Source organism: Eptesicus fuscus, chromosome 23, assembly GCF_027574615.1.
Source record: "Eptesicus fuscus isolate TK198812 chromosome 23, DD_ASM_mEF_20220401, whole genome shotgun sequence".
Lineage (NCBI taxonomy): Eukaryota > Metazoa > Chordata > Mammalia > Chiroptera > Vespertilionidae > Eptesicus > Eptesicus fuscus.
The window spans coordinates 25,393,150-25,414,678 of NC_072495.1; the positions used below are offsets into that span (position 1 = coordinate 25,393,150).

General features: G+C 57.1%; 2 protein-coding genes across 3 annotated transcripts; one reads left to right on the plus strand and one right to left on the minus strand.

Moving 5' to 3' along the window:
• The first annotated feature begins 1,703 nt into the window (after positions 1-1,703).
• MTFP1 (mitochondrial fission process 1) lies at positions 1,704-4,521 on the plus strand. Its single transcript, XM_008142436.3, has 4 exons — positions 1,704-1,873; positions 2,672-2,799; positions 3,215-3,447; positions 4,397-4,521. Exons 1-4 carry the CDS (start codon positions 1,807-1,809, stop codon positions 4,467-4,469), a joined length of 501 nt encoding a protein of 166 aa, XP_008140658.2. The 5' UTR covers positions 1,704-1,806; the 3' UTR covers positions 4,470-4,521.
• Positions 4,522-10,784: 6,263 nt separating this feature from the next.
• On the minus strand, positions 10,785-21,472 carry LOC103286849 (SEC14-like protein 3). Of its 2 annotated transcripts, XM_008142434.3 has the most exons (12): positions 21,419-21,472; positions 18,864-18,939; positions 18,556-18,599; positions 18,374-18,433; positions 17,127-17,315; positions 15,843-15,938; positions 15,189-15,249; positions 14,138-14,221; positions 13,266-13,372; positions 12,741-12,880; positions 12,471-12,640; positions 10,785-11,363 (listed from the first exon to the last, which is right to left on the minus strand). In XM_008142434.3, exons 1-12 carry the CDS (start codon positions 21,470-21,472, stop codon positions 11,242-11,244), a joined length of 1,203 nt encoding a protein of 400 aa, XP_008140656.2. In that variant the 3' UTR covers positions 10,785-11,241. The 2 variants fall into 2 exon arrangements, with proteins under 2 accessions (XP_008140656.2, XP_054568529.1); XM_054712554.1 differs by lacking the exons at positions 17,127-17,315; positions 18,374-18,433.
• Positions 21,473-21,529: the final 57 nt, after the last annotated feature.

Consider the following 21,529-nt stretch of genomic DNA (forward strand, 5'->3'; position numbering starts at 1 on the left):
GTAGGCGGGGCGCATGCGCAGAAACCACCCTCGGCTCTTCTCCGGCGTGCGCTTTCTGGCGCCCCGCGGCCAACTCGCCTCCTGATTGGCCCGCCCGGTGGGCTGTCTTCCGCCATCTTTGCTAAGGGCACTAAGGGTGCTCTGGTCGCCTTCGCGGTCAGGGCGGAAGCCCCGCCCCACTCCGGTTTCTAAGTGTGCGCCGGGCGCCTGGCGGTTCTTGCGCGCCGACACACGTGGGTCTGGCGAGCGCCCGGTGCCCGCGGTGGGCCCGAGGAGGGAGGGAGGGAGGCGGGGGAGAAACGGTCACGTGGCGTTAGGGACCGTCTCCTAATTCTGCGCCCGCACTGCTAGTGATGGGGAGGCAGAAAACAGGACGTTCAGGGGCCTGGGTACCCCTTGGAGCGCCGAGCCCGGCTTCCCGAGAGGTCGCCGCTGACCAGGCTGCCGAACACGACCCCACAGAGACAGCGACGCCCAGGGCAGAAAATGGGACCCTCAAGTTGGGAGTCAGTAGTCTTCCTTTTTCCCCATGTTATTTAGTGATAATAAAAGCTAATGCTTTAAAGAACGCCTGCTGGGTACCACACACCTCTGTACTTACAAAGAAATAATATGTGCACAGCACGTGGAAGAGAGACTGGTACGAGTGAGCACACAGTAATTATTAGTCTTTTTTTTTTTACAGCAGTGGCTAACAGGTAATAGGTGGCACACCTGGGACTGGAACCCAGGACTGCCTGTCTTTAATGGCTGTGTCTTTGCTTGCTCTACCCACCCCCCACCCCCCAAAAGATTCACGAAGCTGCACTCATTGCTCACATGGGTAAACTGAGGTTCCGCAGGGGAAGAGTTCCCTCCTTAGTCATCACTAACCCCCCGCCCCCCAGCCCCCTCATTCTATTCTGCTCATTTCCCTGAAGTCTTGCACCACAATCCTGGTTCCCCGGCCTCATGATTCATTCATTCATTCATTCATTCATTCAAGGTCCTGTCCCCCAGAGGTTCTGTCTAGTTTTCATACTGATCCAGTGTAGATGTCAGTGCTGACAGATGGTCATGGCAACGTGTCGGGAAGGGACTTCAGAGCCCAAGTATCCATCTCGCCAGGGTGCCCCCCACTCACTCTGCCCGGCTCACGGACTGAGGTCTTAAGAGCACAGGATCTGAAGCCAGTCCCGGCTTCGCAGCGTAGCAGCTGTAGGACCCGGGAAAGTGCCTCGTCTTCTCTGAGCCTCTGTTTCCTCATCTGTAAAGTGGGGGGGTCACAGGTTGAGGGGAGGGTTTAAGGAAGCAATCTGTCTGGAGTCTTTTCCCGGTAAAGTCTTTCGCTGTTAGTCTTTGGCCAGTAGTAAACACAGCCAAAGACGACTGTTATTCGTCGCCGTCCCAGGAGGGAACGCCGGGGTGCACCCCGATTAAGAAATGAATCAAGTGAGGCTCCAAGAAGGACAGAAGCTTGAGGTCACACGGCGGTGACGTGGAGCTGGGAAGGACGGGATCTTCCATTGGAACGCCGGCCTCTGTGGCTCCCAAACTGCAGTCAGTCCTGGGAGAGGTTCGTGCCAGCCCTCCAAACCCCTGGAAAACGTGACGAAAACCTGTCACATCCAGGCCTGGGAGAGGGGCTTTGGTGCGCGGGGGAATTTACAGACGCTCCCTGCTTTTGGTGACGGCGGCGGCACCACCTGTCCTTCAGTCGGGGACCTTCAGTCCGTCCCGCCACCTTGGACCGGAGGGCTTGGGGGAAGCTGAAGCGGCCGTGGTGGCTGGACCGCCTGCCGGGGCCGGGGCCTCCGCGGAAGGGCCATGTCCGAGCCGTCCCCGCAGGGTGCTGAGCGCGACCTTTTCCGGGACACGTGGGTGCGATACTTGGGTGAGAGCGGGGGCAGGGGTCACGAGGGGCACGGCGACTCCCCCACCCTGTAGCTGGGGAAGCAGGGCTCACTGTTTGCCGGTTCTGGGTCCTGGAGAAGGCGGGAGGATCTTAGTTCTCATTCTGCCCAGACCAGAGATTGGGCTCAGAGAGGGTTAGGTGCTTGCCCAAGGTCACACAGCTCCGGTTGGCCCAGCCCTGCCTTTGGGGGTTGAGGGTGGGGGAGGGGGGTGGGTGCGGTGGGTCTCTGCTGGTCCTGTCTCCCAGATTGAAGCTCAGACCCTACTGGGAGAAATGGGGTGAGCAGGTTGCCTTCTCTGACATGCCGGGGCACCGTCTGGAGCCCGAGTTCCTGGACCCCTATCCCAGCTTCCCCCTGGCTCTGTCCAAGCTCAGCTTCCTCCTGGGCAAAAAGGGACGGACACAGGGCCTCTCTCACCAGGTGGTAGTTGAGAGGGTAGAATGCCGAACGGCACAGAAAGGCCTGGCACCTGGTGAGTGCCCTCGGTCGGTCTGTGGCTGCCTGTTCCCCCATTCGCGCAGAAGCTTCCAGAATCCAGACTGGGAAGGAAGGCGAGTGAGTGATCATGGTGACGGCACTCAGCTCTCCCACGGTGGCCCTAGCGTGGAGGTAGGCATCCTGGGTGGCCGTTTTCTAGGTTCAGAGAGACCCGATCCCTTGTCCAAGGTCATCATCCAGCTTCTGTGGTGCAGGCTGGGGCTGGAACCAGCCGGCCGGAGTGCCCCCTGGTGGAGCAATCGCTGCTTCCCCAGGATTAAATGGCCCCTCCCGTCCAGGCTACGCCAATGAGGTGGGGGAGGCCTTCCGCTCCATGGTGCCCGCGGCGGTGGTGTGGCTGAGCTATGGGGTGTCCAGCTCCTACGTGCTGGCTGATGCCATTGACAAGGGCAAGAAGGCAGGGGAGGTGAGTGCGAGCCTGCCCCTCGACCCCCCCCACGTCCCAGGCCATTCCCCTGGAGGGTTAGTCCACAGCCTTTGCATGGGAGACCCTCACTGTGGTAAAGCATGGGGACAGTCCCTTCCCAGTCCTGTTTGTAGGAGAGCGTACCCCGCCCCCCAGCCCTGCGTGTGACATTTGTTTATACCCCAGTCCTGCATGTGGACAAGTCTACCCCCAGCATGAAATGTGGTATATGGTATAGTCCAGAACCCAATACTCAACACTAGCGGGGTTTGTCCCAGCTCCCCCTCCCCTGTCCCCCTCCACCCGCGCCCCCTGCACGCCCCCTCCCCCTACTTCCCTCTCCCTGGTTCAGCCTCATGCCACAGGCTTTCCTGGCTCGGCCGCTGCTGAGTTCAGTTTCTCTTGTGCCCACCAGGTGCCAAGCCCCGAAGCCGGCCGCAGCACCAGGGTGACCGTGGCTGTGGTGGACACGTTCGTGTGGCAGGCTCTGGCCTCTGTGGCCATCCCAGGCTTCACCATCAACCGGGTGTGCGCGGCCTCTCTCTACGTCCTGGGCGCTGCCACCCGCTGGCCTCTGGCTGCCCGCAAGTGGACCACCACTGCCCTGGGGCTGCTGGTCATCCCCGTCATCATCCACCCCATCGACAGGTGGGCGCTGCTCCCGGCCTCGGGGTCCCTCTCTCCGCAGACGGAGAGAAGCCCTGGGAGGCAGGGGGTGGGCCCACTTTGGGCAAATAATCGCAGCAAAGGCGGGGCTGGCCCTCGGGGCTCCAGAGGCAGAAAGGACCGGCTTTGCTCTTGGCATATGATCTGGCAGGCATTTTGGCGGTGAAGGCAGAGGCCGGCGGTGCCTGGAGGATATAGGACACAGGACAAGTAAATTCCCAGAAAAAAAAAACACAAAACAAAAACACGGTAGTGTTACAAAACAACCAGAGGCAGGCGGGAGCAGGTGCACCCTGGAGGGCTTTAGGGACAGAAGTAGGAATTGTTTTTGTGAAACTGAAAATTCGTTAAGCTGCTTTCAGGCATGGCTGGATCTAGGCACCCAAATGGTGTCTTTAGGGGTCTGGGTCTCCCCACCTTGCTGCCCTTTTCTCCACCCCGCCCTCCATGTTGGCTTCACTCACTTTTCCCTATTTGGGAGCAGAGATGGCCCCCAGCAGCTCCCAGCTTGCATCCCACCAGCTTAGCAAGCCCCATAGGAATCTTCTTAATAGTGACAGCAAAAAATCCCAAGGAAGGCTGTCATTGGCCCATTGTAAACTGGGTATCCACCCCTGAGCCAGTTGCCCTTTCCTGATTGGCCAGGCTTGGGTCATGTGCTTGCACTTCGAACCAGCGATGGGGCCGGACCAACACGGGGCGGGAGGAGTCTTTCTCCAATGGACCGTAGCGGACCCTGAGGCCACGAGGGAGTCTTTTACCCTCTCTGTGCCTCAGTTGTCCTGACTGAATTGAAGAAGAGGGTGATTGAGGGCTGCCACTTGGGTGGCACTTGTGCCCTGCCTCCAGAGAGCCCCTTCCCCTCGCCCTGACCTCCTGCCTCCCATCCCCCCATCGGTCACTTGCTCATCCCCCCTCCCTCGCCCCACAGGTCCGTGGACTTCCTCCTGGACTCCAGCCTGCGCAAGCTCTACCCCTCGGTGGAGAAGCCCAGCTCCTCCTGACCACAGCCTGGCCCCTGGCCAGGGGGTTGGCCCACTCCCTGCTTTCCAACCTCCTCCTGCCAGGGGATGGATTCGGTGCGTGGCTCCTTGGGGTCCAAGGCCCTGGCAGCTGAGTGGGTGTGACCTGGATGAAAACAGCGACAAAGGCCTCGAGGAGCAGCCGCCGCAGCGACTCAGGGGGCGAGAAGCCCTGAACCCCGGAATTCGTGATACCGAGTGGCCGTGGGACCGGGTGGCCCAGCCTTGTCTTTCTCACCGGAAAGGAACATCCTCCTATGGAGGAGAAGGGACTGAGCCCGGAGAGGACAAGGAACAGGGCCAAGATCACTTGGCAAGCTGGGGACCCAGGACTCCCAGCGGCTCTGTCCGTGGCTGGACAGAGGAGCAGCAGGCACTGGGAGAAACACGGGCGTGCCGCGGTGGGGGACCCTGAGGCCTGAGCCTCTGGCCAGCCCATCCCCGGGGCAGGGGCTGCTGGGGCCTGGCTGGGAGGCAGGACAGCCCTGGTCTAATAAATCCTCAAGAAGTGTAGTTTTCTTCTTTACCGTTGGGGATGAGCAGGGAGGCGGTGGTTGGTGGAGAGCAGGGCTGGGGGCCCTCCGAGGCGGAGGCTGACTGCTGGGGCCAGGTATCACGCCCCGTGGCCAGCGCGGGGCCTTTCTGGTCCCTCCCCGCCCACCAGCGCCCCCTGCAGGTGCCCGGGCATCCACCTCGGTGCTGCAGCCTCCTTCTTGCACCCACGCCTCTGGGAGGGGAGGCCTCCCAGCCTGTAGGGTCACAGGTCAGACCCAGCCCTGGTCTGCTCTCCCCTCTCCAGAGGCAGCCGCACAGGGAGACGGCAAGGGCCTGGGCTGCAGCCCCTGCTTGTCCGGAAGCCTGGCTCCGGGTTTCCGCCCACCTGTGGCCGCTGCCCCAGCACCTGCTGCTCGGCTCAGGCCCTGGTCTCTCTTCCCTGGCTGCTCCCTCTCACTCCAGTGGCTTCGGTCCCCAATTCTCTACCCGCCGCGTCTCCTCTCTCTCCCCTCCAGGCCAGCGTGAGGGCAGTGGCCTCTGGCTTGCCCCCCCTCCAAGCTTCCTTATCTGGCCAACTCCTTCTGAAAATGTCCAGAGCCGAGCCCAGGCTCCCGGGGTGGCTCTCAGAGGCCCTGCCTCATGATCTGGACAACCTCACCCCCATGTTTATTTCAGCTATTCTGTCCTTTTGGGTCCCTTGGATCTGGGGGTCCTTTCTCTTCTTTTAAAATATATTTTTTATTGATTTCAGAGAGGAAGGGAGAGGGAGAGAGAGAGAGAAACACCAATGATGAGCGAGAACCATTGATCGGCTGCCTCCTGCATGCACCCACCCCCCAACCCCCACGAGGGATCAAGCTCACAACCCAGGCATGTGCCCCGTCCCAGAATCGATCCCTGACCTCCGGGTTCATAGGTCGATGCTCAGCCACTGAGCCACGCCGGAGGGCCAGCCTGGAGGTTCTCTTGACTGGGCTTTCTCACACCCTGTTCCCTCCAACTGGGACACTCCCTTCCAGCTGTTCCCCACACCCTTCCCACAGGTGCACCCTCTCTCCTGACTACAGCCCACTCCTCCCTCAGTTTACCCCCTCAAGGTGGTCTCTGACCCCTAGTGCTGGCTTGGAAGCCTCCTCTGGGGTCCCATCAGCTCAACACTTCCTGCATGGCCTGGGAGGCTGCAGCAGAGCCCTGCTGGGATTGGGGGGAGGTGTCTTTCCCCACCCCCAGGTCTTTGCCCTAGAGCATGCTGGGAGTCAGGTCCCTCCTTGGCCCCTTTCTTTTTTTTTTTTTTTCCCTTGGCCCCTTTCAGGCAATGCTCAGCATCACCACAAGGAGGCAGCATCTCCCAAGGTGCCCATGTCGGCTGGTTCAAACTGCTCCCAGGGTTACTGAGAGCAGCACCTACTCCCTATGAGTGAACTGCTCCTAGGATGGGCCAGGCCCTGTGCGAAGTGCTTCCTGCGATGTGTGTGGCTCATTCACTCCTGGTAACCACATCCCGGGTAGGTCCTTGTTTCCTGGAGTCAGAGTCACTGGCACAAACTCACACAGAACGTCCCATTGCCCTTGACCTTCCCACTTCCTCGCCTTACCTTTCCCCCAGCCCAGTACTGATTCCCTGACTATTGCCTTCCAGCCCGCAGCTTTCTACCTCGGCGTCGGGGACAGAGCTGACTCACGGGCTGTGTGACCAAAGTCAAGTTACCCAACCTCTCTGAGCTTTGGTCTCCTCATGCACAACTCTACGTAATGACCTCCCGAAGCTGCCATGAGGATTACGGTGGAAATGGCTCACAAAGGCATTCAGCCAGGGCAGGGCTCACAGGGCGAGCTCCATAAACATGGGCTGTCCCTTATTTTTATTTCTCTTCATTTGTTTTTATTGATTTCAGAGAGGAAGGGACAGGAAAAGAGGGAAACATCAGTGATGAGAGAGAATCACTGATTAGCTTGCCCCTGCACAACCCCTACTAGGGATCAAGCCAGCAACCAGGTCCTGCCCTTGACCCAAACCTCCCACCTGGACCCATAGCGCCCCCTAGTGACAACACCTTTCTCCCAGCATCCAGACCTACATCTGGGGCTCAGACCTACATCCTGGTCCCAGACCTTGATGGCTGGGCCGAGAAGGCCAACACGGGTCCCAGGCCTCAAACCCAGAATGCAGTCTTGTATCAGGGGACTAGATCTCCATCCGTAACCCAGACCACCATTCCATAACACGGATGTCCAGGTGAGGTACCAGACCTCCCCCTGGGGCCCAGACCTCCCTCCCTGGCCCGAACGACCCTCCCAGAATCCAGAGCTCTATTCTGGGCTTGGACCTACATCCGGGTCCAAGGCCACAAACACCGAATCCAGTGTTGTTTCAGGGGACTACATCTCAATGCGTAACCCAGGCCACTATTCCAAAACCCAGATGTCCAGGTGAGGTGCCAGACCGCACCCCGGGGCTCAGACCTCCTTTCCCGGCCCCAACTGCCCTCCCAGAACCCAGACCTCCATTTGGGGCTCAGACCTACATCCGGGTCCCAGACCATCATGACGGGGCCAAGATTATCCCAGGGCTCAGGCCTCAAAAACAGAATCCAGTCTTGTATCAGGGGTGTAGTTCTCCATCTGTAACCCAGACCACCCTTCCATAACCCAGATGTCCAGGTGAGGTACCAGACCGCCCCCGGGGGCCCAGACCTACCTCCCTGGCCCGAACTGCCCTCCCATGACCCAGACCTCCATTCGGGGCTCAGACCAACTTCTGGGTCCCAGACCTTTATGGCGAGGACCAGAAGGCCATTCCGGGGACCCAGACTAGAACCCAGTGCCTATTCCTTTATTGGAGTCTAAATATCCAGGCTAGTCCTCACCACCATTTCATCATCCCGAGGTCCTGCCCTTGACCCAAACCTCCCACCTGGGCCCCTAGCGCCCCCTGGTGACCACACCTCTGTCCCAGCGCCCAGACCTTCATCCGGAGCTCAGACCTCCATCCGGGTCCCAGACCTTCTTGGCCTGCATGTGCCCTGACCGGGAATCGAACCGTGACCTCCTGGTTCATAGGTTGACGCTCAACCACTGCGCCACGCCAGCCCGGCAACATTGGCTGTTCTTAATGTGGCAGGAGACATCACTTCCAGGGTGGGCAATGGAATCGTTCCATCGAATGATAACCCAGATATAAAGCATGCCAACGGTCTGATTCAGGGATTCCACTCCTGATGATGTGTTCAGGGGAACAATTGGATGGTCTTCCGATGTGCACCTGAGGGTGATCATCCTGGTCTTGTTGGTACGAACTAAACTCTTGGGGGACCTCTGGAATGCCCAGGGCATGAAGGGACATTCTCCTAGTCTGACCATGCTGGTGGTGGAATGTCCCCGGGCGCCTCCTCTGTCCTGATGCCCCAGGATCCAGGCTGAGCACGGCGGCCTGGCATTCAGAGCCTCCGGGCCTTGGCAGGCTCAGGTCTCACCACGACACCTCCCTGCACCTACGTTCTCGCCTCCACTGACCCCTCGCCGTTCCCGGGATGTGCCCTGCACACCTGGCCTCTGTGCCTTTGCTCAGGCCGTGCCATCTGCCAGGAATGCCCTCTCCACACCCACTTCCCTCTGTTCCCAGCCTTCAAGGTCAGCTCTCCTGGTACCTGATCCACGAACCTTTCTGGCGCCCTTTCCCAGACAGAACCATCTTTTTCTTTTTTTTTTTTTAATATATTTTATTGATTTTTTACAAAGAAGAAGGGAGAGGGAGAGAGAGTTAGAAACATCTATGAGAGAGAAGCATCTATCAGCTGCCTCCCGCACACCCCCCACTGGGGATGTGCCCGCAACCAAGGTACATGGTCCTGACCGGAATCGAACCCGGGACCCTTCAGTCCGCAGGCCGACGCTCTATCCACTGAGCCAAACCGGTTTCAGCCCCAGACAGAACCATCTTGCTGTGCAGCACCCTCCATCGTCACAAGAGTGACGAAATGACACCCACAGAGCACCTGAGTGGAGCTCTGACGAGGTGCCAGGCACTCTGATCAGCATCGTGCTGTGCAACCTCCATAGGAGCCTATGATAATGCCGCCGCCACCATCATCCTACGGGTGGACATTACATCCTGCCCGCCCGCCGTGGCTCAGTGGTTGAGCACCGACCTATGAACCAGGAGGTCACGGTTGGATTCCCGGTCAGGGCACATGCCTAGCAGGCCTGGCCCTCGGCTCTTCCCAAGGACCCTCTGGTGGCACCAGCCACACTCTTTGGTTCCCATCTGCCCACGTCTGGGTAACTTGCTCCCCCTGGCGGTAGCTGTGCCACGACCTGGGGCTCAAGCCACAGCGTGTCTGTGTCCCTGGCTCACAGCACAGAGTTTAGGTGGGTGTCAGGGGCTGTGCTTCCCAGAGGCCGTGCCAGGGTGGGCAGGAAGCTGGGCTTCGCAGCACCAGCCCTGCCTGGCCTTCTGTGAGTTTCCTTGGACAAGTGGCTGAAGCATTGTGTGCCCCCCCCCCACTTGCTCCGGCTGCCCAACGGGCATAACACCTCCTCTACCCACAGACGTGGATTGGAGACAGTGACACCCAGGCCTCTTCTACTAGAAGGTCTAGAACAAACCAGTCACTCCTTCTCTCCTTCTTTGCACAAGCAGGGCCTTAGAGAAGTGGTGTTATGGGGCAATTCAGAGCAATGTCTCTGGAGTAAAGAAAAAGCAAACAAAACAACACCTTGGGTTTGGGAGCCGCTCCTGAACAGCTGTGTGATGTCGGGGGAGTGACTTCACCTCTCGGAGCCTTTGTTCCCTTGTCCATCAGGTGGCCACGATGAACAGCCCCGGGGGAGGCACGAGAGGGAAATGAGCTAAACTCATAAAGCGCTTGGCACGCTGAGTGGTACATAGAGAGCACTCGCTGAACGATAGCTCTGACATTATCATCATCATCATCATCATTGCCAGCAGCTGCTAGAGTCAGATCTGACCTCCTTTGTTTCTAGGAAAGTTCCTTTGTTTAAAACACAAGCTGTAAGTTCCAAGGGAAAGAAACGAGGGTGGGAGTGATGGGCGGGGGAAGCTCTGCGCCCTGAATCAGGTAGAGTCTTCATGGGAGCATCTCCTACCTACCCAAGGGGGCAGCCACTGCCAGACATCTGGGGGCTGATTGCCTGAGTCTCCAGGACAGCCCATCCCCCTCCAGGACTCTGTTCCTGTCCAAGGTGCTGAAATCTTCCCGGGTAGGCAGGCTCCTTCCTGTCATGCCGGTCCATGATCAGGTCCATGATCACCGGCTCCCTATCTCCATTCAACTTCACAAGGATACACTGTGAAGTTGTACCCCTTACATATACACACTGAGTGGCCAGATTATTATGATCTCTGAACGCATAAGAATCGGGTCACTCAGTGAATATGTGTGTGTGTGTGTGTGTGTGTGTGTGTGTGTATGAGGCCCAGTGCATGAATTCGTGCACGGGTGGAGTCCGGCCAGCCTGGCCAGGGGGAGGGGACATGGGCGGTTGGCCGGCCTGCCTGCTGGTTGAACTCCTGGTCGAGGGGACAATTTGCATATTAGCCTTTTATTATATACGATATACACTGAGTGGCCAGATTACTATGTGTTCAGAGATCATAATAATCCGGCCACTCAGTGTATGCTATATAGGAAGTAGAAGTAAAAAAAAAAAAAATTAGATACATCTCCAACCCAAATTGCTCATAGTTCTTTTCTGTTTAATATATTTTTTATTGATTTCAGAGAGGAAGGGAGAGGGAGAGAGAGATAAAAATATCAATGATGAGAGAGAATCACTGATTGGCTGCCTCCTGCACGTCCCCCACTGGGGATCGAGTCTACAACCTAGCCATGTGCGGTGACCCAGAATTGAACCGTGACCTCCTGGTTCCTAGGTCGACACTCAACCACTGAGCCACGCCGGCCGGGCTCACAGTTCTTAGGAAAGGAATACAAGCATCGTAGGAGAGGCGAGGGCAAAGGGTGGGAGATTTCTTTTCCTGCTTCTGGGGTTTCAGTGGCCTCTACCTCTTGCTTTGACCCCTTGCTTCGTTCTCTTCTGCAACACTGGCCTCCTCCACGGCGGTGTCTCTCATGCCTTTCCTGATGGGACCACAGCATCTGAACCTTCCCCAACGTGGCTCCTTCTCTACTCACTACTGTCAGGGTCAGGGGAACTAGGGATCCGTGTCTGGCGGGAGGGCAGGATGGACACAGGAAAAAGCGGAGGGTCAGAGGTCTCTGAGCAGCGACGCAGTGACCTAGACAGGGGTGAGCTCCTCGTCGTATTTCTGCATGCCCTTGTCTGGAAGCAGCACCTCCACCGTGAAGCTGATCTTCTTGGTGTGGACGAAGCTGTAGGTGTTGTCGAAGCGCAGGACGTCTGGGGGCACAGAGGGACAGACAGGTGGTCGGAAGCCTGGCTTTACACCCCTGTGTCCCTGCCCCCGCCGGGGAGGCGGGGGAGGGCTGGCATTGTGTTTCTCCTTCCTGTGTTTGCCAGGCCGGGCCCAGTTCCCACCACTCCTGTTTCCTTCCCCGTGGGAACTGCCGCCCCGGAGCAGGGCCTGTAAACAGACGCTGACCGCCTCCTGGCCTGTGTCCAGCCTGGCTTTAGTTGCACAGACTGGCAGCGGGAACAATGGCCACCGCATGCCATTGTCTTCACACCTGGACGCTCGCGTCATGGGGGCCGGCGGGGGGCGGGGAGGGGGGGCCATCGGGGCGTGTCAGGGGCCTCCCAGCCCCTGGGGCTCTGGGACAGGCCTGCACATGCCCTCTGCCTCCCCACGGGCACCCCAACAAGCAGGGGCTTGTCATCTCTGCTCCACAGGTGAGCAAACCAAGGGTCCGGACAGGAGAGACTCTCGCCCCAGGTTACACGGCTAGCACGAGGCTGAGGCGGCCTCCTGGCCCCACACGCAGCCGTGTGGCTCCGGACGCGCTGACTTCCTTCGCTGAGCCCGGCTTCCTCCTGGGAGAGTTGCACCCGTCCCATCATCCCTTGCCTGTGTCCCGTGGACCAAGGTTTCTCAACCCCTGTAGGGTCCCTGGGTCTCGTGGCTCCGGGTGCACACAAGTGTGGACCAAATGAGCAGCTTTCAACCCTGGCCAGTTTGGCTCAGTGGATAGAGCGTCAGCCTGTGGACCAAAGGGTCCTGGGTTCGATTCTGGTCGAGGGTGCGTACCTTGGTTGCAGGCTCCTCCCAGGCCCGGGCCTTGGTAGGGGCCGTGCAGGAGGCAACCAATCAACCAATCGATGTGTTTCTCTCACATCCATGTTTCTCTCTAAAGAATCAATGGGAAAAATACCCTTGGGTGAGGATTAACCGAATGAGCAGCTTTGTGAATGAATGGCACTAACCTAGACTGTGTGTGCCTGGGGCAGGGGGCAGTGCCCCCGTTTCCTTCTCTGCACCCTGGGACACATGACTTCAGCTTTCAGGAGCTGGGAGCAGGGGATGGGGGCGGGCGGAAAGGGCACACTTACAGACGCCAGCTTCTGAGCAGGTGAGGCTCCCGTCCTCGGGCACCATGTGGGCGTTGTAGCGCTGGCTGGGCAGCACCTCGGTCATCTCCCCTGCTCGCTGCCGCTCCCCCATCTTGGTCTTCAGGAAAATCCCGAAGCCGATGTCCGCCCCGTCTGAATAGAACTGCCACCTGGATATGGGTGCGGGACGAGGGACGAGTTACCGCTCCGTCTGAGGGGCCCCCGAGGGGCTAGTACCCAGCCAGGGGTGGGTCAGTGGCCTGTCCCTACCTGAGGACACAGCCCGGGAACAGGATCTCATACTCCACCTGGTGCGAGGAGCCGCGGCTGATCTGCACCGAGTGCTCGTATTGCGTCTTTACCTGGTCCCTCACGTACATGGACTTGGGGATCTCCCCACCGTAGTTGATCTGCGGACATGGGATGGGATGGGCTGGCTCCCGGCTTCCAGCCATTGCATTGTTCATGCTGGTGCATCGGCCTGAGATGCTTTCACCATTTCCTGGAATATTCTGCTCATCCTGTCCTCCCCCGCCCCACCCCTGACCCTCCAGGCTGGGTCAGGGCCTCCTCTGGGAACTTCCTTTTGCAGCTCATCCCTCTGGGCCAAAATGTCCTCGTTCCTTGTTCTCCTTGTTCGCCTGCACAGCTACTGCTGAAAGGCAGGGCTGGGCCTGTGTAGCTCCACACCTCGCTCACAGGGGTCTCTCCATAAACATTTGTGGAATGAATGCGTGGGTGAGAAAGCAACCCAGCTCTGCTCCCCTCCCCTCCCTGGCCCAGGGCTCTCTGTACCTTAGTTAAACATTTGGGGTTCCCATCTGGGTCAGTCATGGTCCCCCCAAACTGGACAGGCAGTTCCTCAGGACTGATGCATTTCAGCAAACCTTCTTTCCAGTTGTCTGGAGTCAGAGGCGTTGAAGGACAGTTATTGGGCATGAAGAGAATCTGCCCCCCCCCCCCTCCCACCAGGAGGACCGGAGCTAAGCTGCCAGGTCCAGTTTCCCCAGCCTCCCAGGCCTCAGGCTGCAGGAAGAGTCTTCCTGCGTCATGTTGCTATGGAAACATGTTTCCCCTTGGCTGATGGGTTTGCACATTTTTGAGAGTCTCCCAGTCACTGAATAAGAGTTGTTTAATTGTCTCACAGAAATGTATCTTCTAGAAGTGTATCTTGTTTTTTTACTATTCACACCGCTTTATAATCACCTTTTTAAAAAGCTTAATGACATTTCCCACAACATCAAATCATTTTTCATGGCTGCCCAGTAATTTATCAAATGCATGCATTATTTACTTATCCAGTCCCTTCTTGTTGAGCCTCCCTTCTCTGAATCACGTCTCCTTTTCCTGCTCTTTTTCCTCATCTTCCTAAGCCCAAATTGCCTTTAGAAGTACTGAGATGATGAGAGTTGAAAGACCCGTAGCCCAGAGGTTGACTAGCAACCAACTGAAACCAATAAGGAGGAAGGCGTGAAAGCCTTAGTCACCAATCACAGGGAAGAAGGCAGAGGTAACCGGGTAGACTCTACTGTGCGAGACCCACCTCACCCTTGAGAAAGAGAAGTCTCTGTCTCTAGGTGATGTGTGGATCTCTGGGTGGAGTGATGGACCCACCTCCCTCCAAAGCTCATGCACGAAGCTCAGGGGATGCAACCAGAGCTACTTACTTCCCAACACTATAATTTTTCTGCGAGTGTCTTCACTGAGGAAGGGCTTCATGAGGTTGTAGCCCACAGGGAACAGTTTGGTGGCTTGGAGAGATACAAGCAAAGACAATGGGGAGAAAAGAGTTCCATTGGCCCACCGTCTCCATAACAGTCATAGCCAACAATGTGGAGGAATCGTGAATCACCTTGGCAAACTTCAATGCCCTGCACCTGGCAAACCATCCAGCCAACTGGTCAACCAACCAACAAGCAACAACTAACCAACCATCCAACCAATCGTCCAGTCTATCAACCAACCAGCCAACAAATGTCCAATAAATTCACTGTCTAATCAGCCCGCCAATCGCCCACCGACCAATCAGCCAACCTATCGAATAGTCGAACAACCAATTAACACACCAGCTACTCAGCAAACCGACAAGCCAATTAAACACCAGTTAACTGTCCAGCCAATCAACGAAACAACCAGCCAACTAACCAATCAACCAGCCAACTATCAAACATCCATCCATCCTTCCCTCCACCCACTCAAATGACAACCACCCAAATACCCACGGAGCATCCACATGGCCCCAGGCTTCAAGGAGTGGAAAACCCAGCAAGGAAAACAGGATGAATACACACAAGACAACTGGTGGCCCCAGAAGGCAGCAGACAAGAAAGGCCAGAGGCAGTTTAAGAAGGGAGAGATCAATGAGGCAGGAGAGCTGGGGGGCGGGGGGGGGGGGGAGGGGAAGGGAGGGTCCTGAAAGAGCTGGGGCTGCAGCTGCCTCCTTGTGCATAAGGCCAACCACAGAAGCTTCCATGTATGGAGCCCTTACTCTGTTCCCGGCACTCTAAGTCAGTGGTCGGCAAACTGTGGCTCGCGAGCCACATGCAGCTCGAGAGCCGCGGTTTGCCCCTCTGTTGACTAATGAGTTTGCCGACCACTGCTCTAAGTGATTTGCATGCAGCCCAGCAACCAACCCGTCTCCCTGCAACCCAGGGAAGGAGGCTCTATTCTCATCCCCAGGGTACAGAAGAGGAGAAAGAGAAGCCGCTGGCCACACACCTTTCAAAATGAACAGGCTCTTCAGCGTCTCCGGATAATTCTCTTCAAGGAGGCTGAAGAACTGTGGAACCAAGAAAGACCCCCTCAGAGCCCGCACCTCATCTTCCCCGACCCCCATGGCCTTTGCAATCCAGAGAGCTGCGGAGGGTTCCCCTTCTTTCCATCACCTCTACTGGCCCCTGGAGGGCAACGTCTCACCGCAGACTATGGCAGCCATATCATAATAATCACTTAAAGTAAGATTACAGTAATGATAGTATCGTAATCATCACGACTACTACTTATTAAATGGTCAGCGTTTGCAAGCACAGCGCATACACTTTACATATTAACTCGCCGGAGTAGCCGTGTATCCCTCCAAAATGCAGACTATCGTTATCCCCAATAACGTGCTCAATTCACAGAACTGGGGGTGACGGGGCTGGGAAGGCCTTGGAGGAAACAGGCCCCTGTGGTCTCAATACAGTGTTGTCCCCGAGGCCTGTTCTGTGGGGCCTCCTAGGAAGCATGTCTCTGGGTCCTGAGTCACGTGATGGGACCCCCGGAAGGCTACCACCTTTTACCAAATCCCGGCTGTGAGTGAGCAGCCAGGTCACAGCAAGCCGAGCTGGTCATTAAACCACACAGGGGGTGCCGGGGGCTTCTCCTCCTCACCTCCTGGTACACATCCACCACAGGTTTCCAGAAATGCTTCAGTCCCAGGCCCTCGCAGTCAAATATCATCACAATGGTATCAATCCTCTTCCCCAGCTGCAAGGATGAGAGCGAGGACCAGTACCCAGGTTTAGGGTGCAGGCTCAGGACTTGGGGCACAGTGACGCTAGCATATGACACCTCAGGGTTTCTCCCAGCCCCTACTCTGTCCTCAGATGAATGAATGAACAAGACAGTGCATACATTTATCCATCCACCCATCCATCCACCCACCCACTCATCCATCCATCATCCACCCATCCATCCACCCACCCACTCATCCATCCATCCACCCACTCATCCATCCATCCATCCATCCATCCATCCACTCATCCATCCATCCACCCATCCATCCACCCACCCACTCATCCATCCATCCACCCACTCATCCATCCATCCATCCATCCATCCATCCATCCATACATACATCCACTCATCCATCCATCCATTAACTGATCCATCCATTTATATCCATCCATCCATCCATCCATCCATCCATCCATCCACCCATCCATCTATCCATCCATCCATCCATCCACCCATCCATCCATTAACTGACCCATCCATTCATACTGCCATTCATTCATTCATTCCTCCATTTGTCCAGGTGATATTTACTAAGCACCTATTTTGTGCCAGATACTGAGAGCATAACACAAAATGCTCAATAACCCACACTGCTGTCTTCAAAGAGTTCAGTCTGGTTGGGGAGATGGACAAGCCACCAGGTCACCATGGTCCTGAGATGCGTGCTGGGGTGGGACAGCGTGGGAGCTGTGGGAACATATGTTAGCCCAGACGAGGGCCTCAGAGAAGGTGACATCTAAGGTTGAGACCTGAAGCTTAGATAGGAGAGAGCCGGGGGCAGCGTGGCAGGCCGGCGTGTGTGCTGGGGTTAGTCTGATCCAGACAGACGAAACAGCAGGGGCCAGGAGTCAGCAGGAGTGACAGTAAGTGGCATGGTGGAGAAAGATGGAGGCCCTGTGTGCTAGGCCATATACTTGCATCATCTCACTGCATCTTTGCAACCATTGCTTATGATGAACCGTTTTCTAGGTGAGGAAACCGACTCAGAGAGGTGAAGTGACTATTCGAGGCTGCACAGCTGGGAAGGAGCAGAGCTGGTGTTTGACCCCAGAGCCCTCTGACCGTAATAGTAGAACAGATAGGTGCTACTCCTGGGACCATGTGCCCTGGCAGCCTCACCTGCCCCAGCTGCCCCTCCCCGCCCAGCCCAGGCCTCACCCGCTCCGTCTGCAGGTCGCACTCATGCAGGATGCGCTCGCGGTCCCTCATCTTGGCCTTGAGCAGGTCCTGCTTGGTGACTGAGAAGAGCAGGCCTTTGGGGTCCAGAGGCCCAACGATGTCGTACCACACGGGGCAGCCGTCACGGTCATAGCCACACAAGCCCCCGGGCATGTATTTCTGGACCACCTGGGACCACAGGGAGAGATACACGAAACGTGGCAGGATGCACCTCCCCGGAGACCCCCAGGCTAGGTGGACCTGCGTGCCCCAAGCCTAGACACACTTGTGTCCAGGTGAGAAAACGGAAGGCCTGCATGAGAGGACCCACCCACCCACTCATCCACCCATCCATCCATCCATCCATCCATCCATCCATTAACTGATCCATCCACCCATCCATCCATCCACCCACCCAGCAGGTACACAGCAAAGCCAGGGCCTGGCCCGAGGCCTCTGGGCTCCTTAGTTCTGCCCCTGACATCTCCCACGTCCCTTTTCATGGAGGGACGAGTCATGGGAAACATGGGTTCTGAAGGTCGACCGACCTGCTTCAAATACAGACATGCCCTGCTCTGCATCCCTGAGCAAGTGCCCCGCCCCGCCCTGAGCACCATTCCACCTCCTCTGCTGTCAAATGGTTTGGATAGTTCCTCCCTCGTGGGATTGTTGGGGACAGTCCCCATTTCATGTCGGCAAAGCACAACGGCTGGTCTAGAGCTCTTACTCCATCCAGGAAGCTATGGCCATTGCTTTACTAGGGTGTCAGCGGGGGGCTGTCCTCCCAAAGCCTTGGTGAGCTCACTGTCCTTCCCACCCGGACAGGGTGCTCTGAGCGAGGCCCCAGGGGTGAGGGCGCAGGGGCACAGGCTCACTGTGGTGGTCCAGGGACTCACAGGCCTGAGCTCAAATCCCAGCCCCACCTCGGGGTGGTGGGCCTTTGGGTAAGCTGCTTAATCTTGGCTGGGCCTCAGTGTGCTCGTCTGTAAAATGGGACAATAGGACCCACCCCATAGGGTTGTGATGATCCAACAAACTCTCGCAGGTAAAGGCTTGACCCCCAGGCCTGGACCTCCTAAGCCCCCGGGGCTTATTCAAAACGGTTACAGGAGAGGTACCTGCAGGCCCAAGAGGTTCCTACAGGCTCCTCAGGCTCCCGCCCTTCACTCATGTCCCCAGTGACCCCCGAGGCGGCTTGGTCGTAAGTTTGGGAAAGACTGGGGTGTGAGGGGGAGGTGCCGGCTCACCTCTGGAGGCTGCCAGTCGAGGATGTGGTCAATGTCCATGGCCTTCCGGAACTCCATGTGCTGAAAGGGAGAGCAGCGGTAAGGCTCCCAGCACCCCGCGGGAGGGGCGGCAGGGGCTGGAGGCGTGCGTGGCCCCCCACGAAGCCCCTCCCCAAATGTCCAGCGGAGGCCGTGGGTCCCACCTTGCGGAGCATGGCCTCTGCTTTCTCCAGGTCGAAGTTCCGAGCTGTGGGGAGATGGAGGAAGGAGTGAGTGGGGAGAAGACTGCCTTGCGGGTGCCCGGTCCTGGGCCTGGCCAGTGGCAGCTGCGGAGGGCACTGGGGCCTGGGTGGGACCTTCTTCCCTGCCCCCCGCCCTCCCCGGAACCTGGGCGTGTGGAGCAGGGGAGGTGCTTGGAGCCTGAGGGCCGTGCACCCACCGGCCTGGAGCCCTTGGGACCAGGTCCCCCTTGCCGCCCCCTCGCCTCGCGCTTTCCCGCCTCTGCCCTCACCTCGGAGCCAGCGCAGAAGGAAATAGTCATCAGGGTTGGGCAGGGCAGGCAGCACGTCCTGGACTTTTTCTCGGAACTGGGAAGGGAGATGCGGGTTAAGGTGGTTTTCACGCTGAGCCTTGGGCCCCCCCAGACTCAGCGATTGTTTCCTCAACCCGTCTCTTCCACGTGCTTCCGGCCCACGATGATGGAAGGGTGGGCGGGCAGAGGAATAGAAGGGACACAGGTCACTGGATGGGTGGTTGGATGGATAGGTAGGTGAACGGAAGGAAGGCTTTATGGGTGGGTAGATGGATAGAAAGAAGGATGGATGGATGGAGAGTGGGTGGGTGAAGGGAAAAAAAGGGAGGAGAATCAGTGAATGAGTGGGTGGAGAAAAGGAGAGATGGGTGGGTGAGTAGAAGGAAGGAGAATTTGGTGGGTGAATGGATGGAAGGAGGGATGGACAAATGGGAGGTGGGGTGGGAGGATGGATGGAAGAAAGGATAAATGGGTGGGCAAGTGGATTGGAGTATGGATATACAGCAGTCGCCCCTTACCCACGGGGGATACGTTCTAAGACCCTCAGTGGACAGCTGAAGCCATAGATAGTCCTAAGCGCTATATATACGATGTTTTTTCCTATTCATACATACCTATGATAAAGTGTAATTTATAAATTAGGCACAGTAAGAGACTACCAACAATAACTAACAAGAAAACAGAACAGCCGAAACCGGTTTGGCTCAGTGGATAGAGCGTTGGCCTGGGGACTGAAGGGTCCCAGGTTCGATTCCGGTCAAGGGCATGTACATTGGTTGTGGGCACATCCCCAGTGGGGGGGTGTGCAGGAGGCGGCTGATGGATGTTTCTCTCTCATCGATGTTTCTGACTCTCTGTCCCTCTCTCTTCCTCTCTGTGAAAAATCAATAAAATATATTTTTAAAAAAAAAGAAAAAAGAAAACAGAACAATTATAACAATACTAGAGGCCTGGCGCACGAATTTGTGCACAGGTGGGATCACTCGGCCTGGCCGGTGATTGGGGCTGATTGGGGCCATCTCTCGGTGTGTGTGTGTGGGGGGGGGAGGGGGCCTGGAAGGGGGGAAGGAATCGTGGGAGGTTGGCTGGCCACAGGAGGTTGGCTGTGGGAGCACACTGACCACCAAGGGGAAGCTCCTGCATTGAGCGTCTGCCCCCTGGTGGTCAATGCGCGTCATAGTGACCGGTCGACTGGTCGTTCGGTAGCTTGGGCTTTTCTATATATAGATCCTGCAATGAAAGTTATGTGAAGCGGTCTGTCCTGTTCTCTCTCGGATAGCTGAACTGATAACTGAGATACAGCTACTAGTGACTAACAGGTGGGGAGGACGGATACGCTGGGACAAAGGTGATTCACGTCTTGGGTGAGACGGACCAGGAAGGCAGATTTCATCACACTGCCCAGGACAGTGCGGAATTTAAAACTTACAAATTGTTTATTTCTGAAAATTTCCACTTAATATTTCAGACTGCAGTTGACACTGGACACGTGGAGAGCAATACGGTGGATAAGGGGAGACTGCTGTATTCTTCATTGCTTCTATGGTTTAGCCCACCAAGACTCCTGCCTTTTTGTTGTTGTTTGTTAATCCTCACCAGAGGATATATTTCCATTGATTTTTTTAGAGAGAGTGGAAGGGAGAGACAGAGAGAGAGAGAGAAACCCCGATGTGAGAGAGATACATTGATTGGTTGCCTCCCACACGAGGATGGAGCCTGCAACTGAGGTACATGCCCTTGACCGGAATCGAACCTGGGACCCTTCAGTCCAAAGGCCAATGCTCTGTCCACTGAGCCAAACTGGCCAGGACTCCTTTTTAAAAAGTCCCGTCTTCGCCCTAACCGGTTTGGCTCAGTGGATAGAGCGTCGGCCTGCAGACTCAAGGGTCCTGGGTTCCATCCCGGTCAAGGGCATGTACCTTGGTTGCAGGCACATACCCAGTGGGGAGTGTGCAGGAGGCAGCTGATCAATGTTTCTCTCTCATCGATGTTTCTAACTCTCTATCCCTCTCCCTTCCTCTCTGTAAAAAATCAATAAAATATATATTAAAAAAAAAGTCCCGTCTTCTACCAAACCATGGTTAAGGATCCTGTAGCCTCTCCCCTGCTGTGCGTGGGAGTGACGCGCCCTGCTCTGTCCCCCTGGCTCTCACACACAGGTCACCTCCCAGGGTCCTGGGAGGAGTGGGAACCGTCGGAGGGCAGACCGCCAGCACCCTTCAGCCCCCACCTGAGGGGCCTGGGAGGGTGGGGGGAAGGGTAGCTTTCAGAGAAAGCTCTGGGCCTGGCTCCTGACCGAGAAGAGGTCAGGCTGGAGCCGGTCCCCACACTGCTGACCGGACGTGGTGCTGGTCCCTCACCCCCTTCCCCGGGAAGGGCTGATGTCACCGTGGACCTGACCTTGGGAGAGTGACAGCAGAGAGACCCTGTCAAGGACATGCTGAGCCAACGGAGTAAGGCAGGGTGGAGCCACCGCCCCTCCTCTGCCCCCCAGCCCTTCTCCTCCCTGGGGCTGCAGGGCAAGGGGCTCTCACCTTGGCCAGGGTCTCTGCCTGCTTGGGGCTCAGGTCTCCCACTCGGCCGCTCATGGTGCTGGGTGAGGCTGGAGGAGCAGGGACCACTGTGGGCAGTGGCCAAGCCTGGTC